General features: G+C 41.0%; 1 protein-coding gene across 1 annotated transcript; it reads right to left on the reverse strand.

Moving 5' to 3' along the window:
• Positions 1 to 2,148: 2,148 nt before the first annotated feature.
• Positions 2,149 to 9,042, reverse strand: SAPINGB_P004629 (uncharacterized protein; the record flags this gene model as incomplete). Its single annotated transcript, XM_031999344.1, has 2 exons — positions 2,149 to 8,915; positions 9,039 to 9,042. 2 exons carry the CDS (start codon positions 9,040 to 9,042, stop codon positions 2,149 to 2,151), a joined length of 6,771 nt encoding a protein of 2,256 aa, XP_031855235.1.
• Positions 9,043 to 9,442: the final 400 nt, after the last annotated feature.

Here is a 9,442-nt window from a genome sequence, read left to right on the forward strand (position 1 = left end):
GTCTACATTTTTTTCCTATTTAAGTAAAAGTTTTAGTTAAAACTTGCAGAATACCTTGTAACTTACATAAATATTCAATATTTTTATGACATCACACTGCTTTTCTTTTTGTTTGACCTGTCCCCCTTCCTCGTGTTTTGAAAAAAAAAAAAAAAAAAAAAAAAGAAAAGACTTCAATTCGTGGCTAAACTATCAAAAAAAACTAGAATCAGGAACTGCACCTGACCAAAATAACTAGTTAGTTTCCAAAAACATTTTCTTGCTCCTGGTTTTCTTCTATGCCGGGGTTAAGCTTAACCTGTTATCTCAATGGATTTTCCAAATAAGTTTCCTTTAATGGAACTTCACATTCTTCATTTATCGTAATCTATCGAGCGAACATGAAAAGATTTACTAGGCTTGATATCATAAAGTCATGGTGATAGGAGATGACTCTTCTGAAATTGGAAATATCCCTTCTCAATAATCCATAATGAAGTCATCACCAGCAGAAAGAAAGATACCTTGTTAGAGACATCAATTTTTCATCATCGCTCTGGGATATATTTTTATTCTAGGGAAATGAGCAAACACTCTTAGATCATACTCTTATAAAACTTAACTAATAAAAAGCCCTGCAATAAACTCATTACAAACCCATACATGAAACAACTCAAGGAAATTATGGATGACATTAAAAAGTTTCATTGGATTGAATCTATCTTCAAGATAGTTAGGAATGAGATCTACAAGGTTAGATACTATGTTCTCACATCCCCCTCAAACTCTACAGAATTTTCCAGTTATAATGAGCCATGTTTACAAACATTATCACACGTTTTACGAGAAAATATATATTTGAGGTTCTCGAGAGAATTGGTATATCAAATGTTTTTTTTTTCGGTTAAGGTTAATATATTTTTAAACTTTTTTAACAAACAATTCTTTTTTTAGCATAATTTCAAGAATTGTATAAACTGAAAAAAATTTGAAAAATAAAGCAACAAGTTTTTATATACAGAATTGAAGATGAAATGTTCCCGACACGTTTAAAAAAAAAGAAAAAAAAAATTTTTATGTTGTTCTCAGTTGGCATATTATTTTGTAATAATAGTTAGTTTAACATGGATTTATATAAAGTACAGTCAGAAATGAAAAAGGAATAGTGTCATACTATTTTTGCTTCTTCTAATTGGTTTTTTCTTCTTAAAAACAAAATATAAATGATCTTGACAGTATATTTAAATATTTATTTATTTGAGTACTCTATCCACTCTCAAGATAATTTCTAAATTTCTAAAGTAAAGAAATATGTGAGGATACTTTTTACAGGAGTTTTTTTTTTTTTTTTTTTCAAAATTTAATGTCTCTGATTAAAAAAAAAAAAAAAAATAGATAGATAGATAAATAGATACTAGATTTTAATTAAAGATTTATATCAATTTGTTTTTTTTTTTTTTTTTTTCATAACCTTTAAAGGAATCTTTATAAAACTCAGGTGAGAGTTGGTTGATACTTGAAAGTATCAAAAAAATCAGATCGTAACTTTTATCGTATCTTACATCGTTTATGAAGATTCCTCAAGGGTAAGGGTTTAAAAAAATAAAAACTACTTGATACACACGAATAATTTTTTTTTTATTTTTTATTTTTTTTTTTTTTTGGGAATATATTCCGAACAATAATATCGATTAATCGAAAATGATCCCTCCATATTTTATTAAAGGCTAAAAGAATATCTAAAATACAAATTTCTCTTTCTATTTTTAATCATATAGGTTTATTTTATCACGAATTGAGTAAATGACTAAAAATGAAATATATCAAAATAAATCTATTATTACTGAAAAAAAATTTTTTTGATAATTTAAAAACGAATATTTTTTTTAATCTATTAAAAAGTTTATAAATACATAAAATGTATATACCAAAATAAAAATTACAACATGAAAATAAAAATAAAAAACAACCAAAAAAAATGTGTATCAACTTTTTCTTTTTTTTTTTTTTTTTTTTTTTAAAAAGAAATCAAATCCAATAATTGTAAAGTGAAAAAAAAAAAAGAAAAAATATTTAAGTGAAAAAAAAAGAAAAAAGACAACCAAAACTTTTTCCTTTCTTCTCTTTTAAAAAAAATTCTTTTTATTTTTTCATTCACAAATTATTCTACTAAGCAGACTCAGTAGCACCAATGACCATGGCCAAAAGAGCCATGCGAACAAACAGACCGTAACGCATCTGTCTAAAGTATGCGGCTCTGTTATCAAAGTCCACTTCCTCCGAGATTTCATTGTTGCGGGGGAGTGGGTGCAGAATGCACATGTGCTTCTTGGCCTTAGCAAGAACAGCATTGTCAATGATATAAGTATCCTTGAGGCGGTCAAAGTCAGCGACATTGGCGAAACGCTCCTTCTGCACACGAGTGCAGTAGATAACGTCAGAAGAAGCAATGATAGAGTCTGTCAAGAGCTCAGACTCAGAAGCAAGGTGGCCAGTGCTGCTGAGGTTGGCCTTGAGTGACTCAGGCAGAGATAGCTCGGCAGGTGAGACAAGAGTGATCTTGACATTGTAGTGCTGAAGCAGCTTGCACAGCGAGTGAACGGGGCGACCGTACTTGAGATCACCAACAAAGGTAACATTGATGCCATTCACAGTACCAAGCTCCTCGCGAATGGTAAACAGATCGAGGAAGGCCTGGGTGGGATGCTCAACAGAGCCATTGCCACCGTTGATGACGGGGATAGGGGAGTACTTGCCAGCAATGGCGGCGCTGCTCTCTTCAGGGTGACGCAAGACAATAGCGTCAGAGTAGCAAGCCATGGTGCGGATAGTATCCTGGAGAGTCTCACCCTTCTTAGCCGAGGACGATTCAGTGGCGACAGCAACAACACGGCCACCAAGACGTTGCATGGCGGCATTGAAGGAGCTGGAAGTGCGAGTAGAAGGCTCAAAGAAGAGGGTGGTCAAAACACGGCCGCGGAGAACGTCCAAAACACCAACACGCTCAACAGCAAGACGCATTTCCTGAGCAGTGGCAAACAGGCGGTGAAGATCAGAGCGCGAGAATTGCTGAACAGAAAGAACGTGGCGACGTAAAAATGGACTGTTGCGGAGAGCCTCGCGGATAGCCGAGGGAGGGCTAGGTTCACGAATAGCAACAAACTGCTCGGAAGCCTCAACAGAGGGAGTGTCAATGATAGACTCATCCTCCTTAATAACGGACGAGGCAAGCTCGGCACGAGAGTAAAGAGGAGACTTGAGGTCAGCGGTGCTGAAGGAAACACGCTTAGTGCGGGGGGAGCCAGGAGTGGTGATGATGGGAGCAAGAGGAGCGCCCGAAGATTCAGTAATGGAAGAAGTTCCAGAAGAAAGAGCAGAAACACCAGTGACAGTGTTCAAGCCAGCAGCAAGAGCAGCAACGTGGGGCAAAAGAACAGAAGAGTAGTCTCTGCCAGAGAACTCAGTAGAAGTGAGCTCACCGCCCAATGCAACCACCTTACCGTTGAAGGTAACACGCTCAACAAAACCACGGAGGGGCTTGTCGGAGACAGGAGAGAAGGTCTGAGAATGCTTGAGAGCCTCAGAAATGCGGTCCAAGTCAATCTCGACGGTAGTCTCTGGCTGATCGTGAAGCTCAAAGATGCGCTTAGAGTTGGTGTAAAGTCTCAAGACAATGTCGTCAATGGTGAGACGGCCATCATTGACAGCAGTGAAGAGAAGAGGAAGAGCATCGGCAATACCGGCACCGGCAATGTCCTTAGAGCCAAGCTCAAGAGCCAAGCGAGAGGGAAGACCGCCAATGGAGAAAATGTCAATGACCTTGAGATTGTCCCAAAGAGCAGCAATGTCAGCCTTGGAGGGAAGCAAGTTAGACTTGACCTCAGGGAAATCTTCAGCAGCAAAGAAAAGTGAGTAGATGGAGACATCGCAAGTGACGCGAAGACCCTTTTCCTTGGAAAGAGCAATGAGATTAATGTCCTGCTTGTTGGTGACATTGGTAATATGGATGGGACGGTTGTGGAGCGAAGCCAAGAGCAAGATGGAAGCAATGGAGGCAGCCTTAGCATCGGTGACAATGGGCTTGTAAGAAGGCCAGTGGGTAAAGTGCTCGGAAACAGTGGTAACAGTGTTGGAGTTGTTGGAAATGTAGTGGTAAGGAACAACAAGAGAACCAACAGAGCCAGTAATGTGAGAAAGCTCGCCAAAGTTAGAGTCAGTAGCAGCCACAGAAAAGTTGTAGTCAGTGGCAGCATTGTTCTTAACATTGTCTTGGGCAATCTTAAGCTCGGCGGCATCAGTGAGCAAGCCATCAGAAGAGATGGGCATGATGCGGTTCATGGTGAAACCAGAAGCAAGAGCAGTCTTGAGGACCTTGGAAGCATCCTGAGGACCAGTGGTAACATCAGTCAAGCCAGGAATAAAGGTGGAAATGGAAATAAGACCAGGGAGGGTGACAGTGCGGTGGGAAGACTGGGCATCGACCGAGGAGATTTCCAAAGAGCTATTGCGGGCAATGGCTTCAATAAGGAGCTTGGCATTCTTGACATTGGTCACAAGAGGAATAGCATAGTCAACAGCCATTCTACGGGTACGGTAACCCTTGGAGACATAACTGGCGGGTCTGCGGAAGCGATTGTTGGAGGGCAAGTTAATGTACAAGTCAATAAGGTGGTTGGCCAAGTGCTGGGTAAGAGAGTACTCAGACTTTTCACCTTCAGCCTCGTCAAGGTCCTCAAGGTATTGGACAGGGATGCCATGTTCCTGGATAAAGTCAGCAGTACCAGAGGTGGCAAAGAGAGAGTAACCAAGCTGGTGGAGCTTCTTGACAGAGGGCAAGAGTTCCATCTTCTCCTTATAAGAACCAATGGAGAGCAAAATATTCTTCTTGGGGAGAGTGAAACCAGTGGCAATCAAAGACTTGAGGTAAGCCTCATACTTATTGTGGCCAAAAGTGGCAACCTCACCAGTGGAAGCCATCTCGACACCGAGAATGGGGTCAGCGCCGGAAAGACGAGAGAAGGAGAATTGAGGAACCTTGATGGCAACGTAATCCTCAGGGATCTCAACAGGAGGATAAGGAGAAACGTCATAACCGGCAATAGCCTTTGTGGCCAATTCAATCAAATCAACACCAAGGACCTTGGAGACAAAGGGGAAAGATCTAGAAGCGCGGACGTTGCACTCAATGACCTTGATTTCATTGTCCTTAGCAATGAATTGAATGTTGAAGGGACCAGTGACATTAAGGGCATTACCAATCTTAGCAGTGGCAACAACAATACGGCGGACAGTTTCAGGGTCAAGATCCTGGGGGGGGACAATGAGGGTTGCATCACCAGAGTGAACACCAGCATTCTCAACGTGCTCAGAAACAACGTGCATAAGAAGCTTACCATCCTTGGCAACAGCATCCATTTCAATTTCCTTGGCATTCTCAATGTACTTGGTAATGACGACGGGGTAATCGCGAGAAACCTCAACAGCTTGCTGGAGATAAGACTTGAGATCGTCCTTAGAGTAAACAGTATTCATGGCAGCACCAGAAAGGACATAAGAGGGACGGACAAGAACAGGATAACCAACCTTGTCAGCAAAAATCTCAGCTTCTTCAAAAGAAGTGAGTTCCTTCCAGGCGGGTTGATCAACACCAATGGTATCAAGCATACGGGAGAACTTGTATCTGTTTTCAGCAGAGTCAATCATTTCAGGGGAAGTACCAAGAATCTTGACATTTTGGCGGTGAAGAGTAAGGGCAATATTGTTAGAAGTTTGACCACCCATAGAAACAACAACACCGGAGGAAGCCTCAAGGTCGTAAATATCAAGAATACGCTCGAGGTTAATGACTTCAAAGTAAAGACGGTCAGCCTCATCGTAATCAGTGGAAACGGTTTCAGGGTTGTAGTTAATCATAATAGTCTTGGCGCCTTGTTCACGAAGAGTGCGAACAGTGCGGACAGCACACCAATCAAACTCGACAGAAGAACCAATTCTGTAAACACCAGAACCAAGGACCATGTAACCGTGGTCGTTAAACTCAATATCGTGAGAGTCGGCATTGTAAGTCAAGTAAAGATAGTTGGTGTAAGCAGGGAACTCAGCAGCAACGGTATCAATTTGCTTGACAAAGGGAGTGATACCGGCTTCGACACGGCGGCGGCGAACGGTAATCTCGTTAGAGCCGACAAACTTGGCAATTTGGCGGTCTTCAAAGCCAAGTTGCTTGGCCTCACGAATGACATTGAGAGGGATTTGGTGGACCGTGTATTGGGTAAGAGACTTTGCAAATTGGACAAGACCATTGAGCTTGTTAAGGAACCACTTGTCAATCTTGGTCATGGACCAAACCTTATCGACCGAGTAGCCAGAGTCAAGAGCATTGGCAATAGCAAAAAGACGTTGGTCAGATGGGGTTTGAAGCTCCGAGTCAATGTCAATAGACATGAGAGCATCAGTAGAGTTGAAACCAAGATTGTGGTAGTCAGTGGAGCGGATAGCCTTTTGGATAGCCTCTTCAAAAGTACGGCCAATAGACATGACTTCACCAACAGACTTCATGGAAGAAGAAAGTTCCTTAGAGACACGAGTAAACTTCTTCAAATCCCAACGGGGGATCTTAACAACGACATAGTCGAGAGAAGGTTCAAAACAGGAGCAAGTGACCTTGGTAACCTTGTTCTTAATTTCATCAAGACGGATATTGAGACCAAGCTTGGCAGCAATAAAGGCAAGGGGGTAGCCGGTAGCCTTGGAGGCAAGGGCAGAAGAACGAGAAAGACGAGCATTGACTTCAATGATGCAGTATTCCTTAGAGAAGGGGTTAAGGGCATACTGAATGTTGCACTCACCGACAACACCAAGATGGCGAATGACATTGACAGCGGTAGTTCTAAGCATATTGTAGTCTTCATCAGAAAGAGTTTGGGAAGGAGCCACGACAATAGAATCACCAGTGTGGATACCAAGAGGATCAAAGTTTTCCATATTGCAAACAGTGATACAATTGTCAAAGGCATCACGGACAACTTCGTACTCAATTTCCTTCCAGCCCTTCATAGAGCGTTCGACGAGAACTTGAGGAGAAGCAGCAAAGGCCTTGTTACAAAGGTCAACAAGTTGAGCTTCATTTTCAGCAAAGCCCGAGCCGAGACCACCAAGAGCATAAGCGGCACGAACAATGACTGGGAATCCAATACCCTTGACAGCTTCGAGAGCTTCAGGGATGGAAGAAGCGGTTTGAGACTTGGCAACCTTTTCACCAATTTCCTCCATAGAGCGGGCAAAGAGCTCACGGTCTTCAGTGGTGATGATGGTATCAATGGGGGTACCCAATACCTTAACACCAAGAGACTCAAACTCATCCTTAAGCTGGATACCAACGTTAAGGGCAGTTTGGCCACCAAAGGTAACGTAAATGGCATCAGGATGCTCGTACTTGATAACCTTGCGGACAAAGTCAGGGGTAACGGGCAAGAAGTAAACCTTATCAGCGAGACCCTTTGATGTTTGAATGGTGGCAATGTTAGGGTTGATAAGAATAGTGTAGATACCTTCTTCTTTAAGAGCCTTGATGGCTTGGGATCCAGAATAATCAAACTCACCAGCCTGACCAATGGAAAGACCACCGGAACCCAAGACCAAGACCTTTTGGACCTTGACACGGGGGTGCTTCAAGTCATTTTCAGCGCGGGTGCCACCGGGGAAAGTAACAGGTTTAAGAGTTTTTGAAGCCTTAAAGTCAACGACTGTTTGCAAAAAGGTGTCAAAGAGGAACTCAGTATCGCGGGGGCCAGGGGTAGATTCGGGGTGGAATTGGACAGAGAAGAAGGGGAGTGATTCGTGGTAGATACCTTCATTAGAGCCATCATTAGCATTAACAAAGAGCTCCTTCCAGCCAGAAGAAAGGGTTTCAACGTCGACAGCATAACCGTGGTTTTGGGAGGTGATGTAGCATCTTCCGGAAATGAGGTTTGTAGCAGGGATATTGTGACCACGGTTACCAAACTTGAGTTTATGGGTAGAAGCACCAGAGGCAATGGCCAAAAGCTGGTGACCGAGACAGATACCAAAGATTGGTTTAAGAGTCTTTGAATTTTGGTCGAGAAGGGGCTTAATATTCTTAGAGACTTGGGCGACAGTTTCTGGGTTACCTGGACCGTTTGAAATGAAGAGACCGTCGTATTCTTCTGTTGAAAAGTCGTAATCCCAAGGGACAACCTTGAGTTCGACACCGCGGTTGACAAAGCAGCGGATTTGATTGTACTTCATACCGACATCAATAGCAAGGATACGAATGACCTTACCATCTGGGCCCTTGAGGAGAGGTCTATCTGTGGGAGGGGCGTAGAGGGTTGGTTGTTTGTGGGAGACTTCACTGACGAGGTTTCTAGTATTGGGGTCTATCCATTCAATGGTATTAAAATCGGCTGGGAATTTAGGGGTAGATGAAGTATTTTTGCTTGATAATATTTTGCAAAGGGTAGAACCGCGAGTACGAATGTACTTTGTGAGGGAGCGTGTATCGACGGCATAAATGGCAGGGATGCCTTCTTCTTTAAGCCAAGAGCCTAAGGAAGAGGTAGCAAGGTAGTGGGAGTACTCTTCAGTGTATGAGGCAACAATGAGACCTGCGACATGGATCTTGTTAGATTCAAAGTACTTTGGGAGAGACTTTACAATGGGGTCGATTTCAGTGCGAGAGGGGACACCATAGTTTCCGACGAGTGGGAAAGTAATGACAAGGATTTGGCCTTGGTAAGAAGGGTCTGTGATTGACTCTGGGTAGCCAACCATACCAGTTTGGAAAACGAGTTCTCCTGCAGTGGACTTGTCAGCTCCGAAAGAGTAACCTTGGATGAGGGTACCATCCTTAAGCTCAAGGGTAGTGAGCTTATGATCGGGATGAAGGGGAGGGAAAATAGGGACCGAGATGGACACTTGAAAAAGAAAAAAAGAAAAAAAAAAAAAAAAAGAAGAAAGTGTTAGAAAAATTTGTTATTTGGTGGGTAAAAAAAAAAAAATTTTTTTTTTTTTTTTTTTGGTTTTTTTTTCAAGAGCACACATACTTTTTTTTAATTATTAATAATAAATTTTTTTTTTTGTGAAAAACTTCAATTAAGAATTTTATTTAGGAAAAAAAAAAAAAAGTATGATTTGGTTGGTTGTTTGAGTTGGTTGGTTGTTTGAGTTGGTTGGTTGTTTTTTGAGAGAAAAAGATTTTTTATTTTTTTTTGCTGCTAAGAAGAAGTTAGGAAATTTGTCGAAGATATATATATATTTTATTATTATAAAATAAAGAGAAAATAAAAAGTATTGTTGAATTCATTTTTTAAAAATAAAAAAAAAAAATATATATAAATATAAATAAAAAATTCTCACCTCGATCTTCCTTGGGGGGGGTTGTTTTTTTTTTTTGAGATTATTATATATATATATTTTTTTAAAGAACTAAAAAAATTTTTTT

Source organism: Magnusiomyces paraingens (assembly GCF_902498895.1).
Source record: "Magnusiomyces paraingens strain CBS 517.90 genome assembly, contig: contig3, whole genome shotgun sequence".
NCBI lineage: Eukaryota > Fungi > Ascomycota > Dipodascomycetes > Dipodascales > Dipodascaceae > Magnusiomyces > Magnusiomyces paraingens.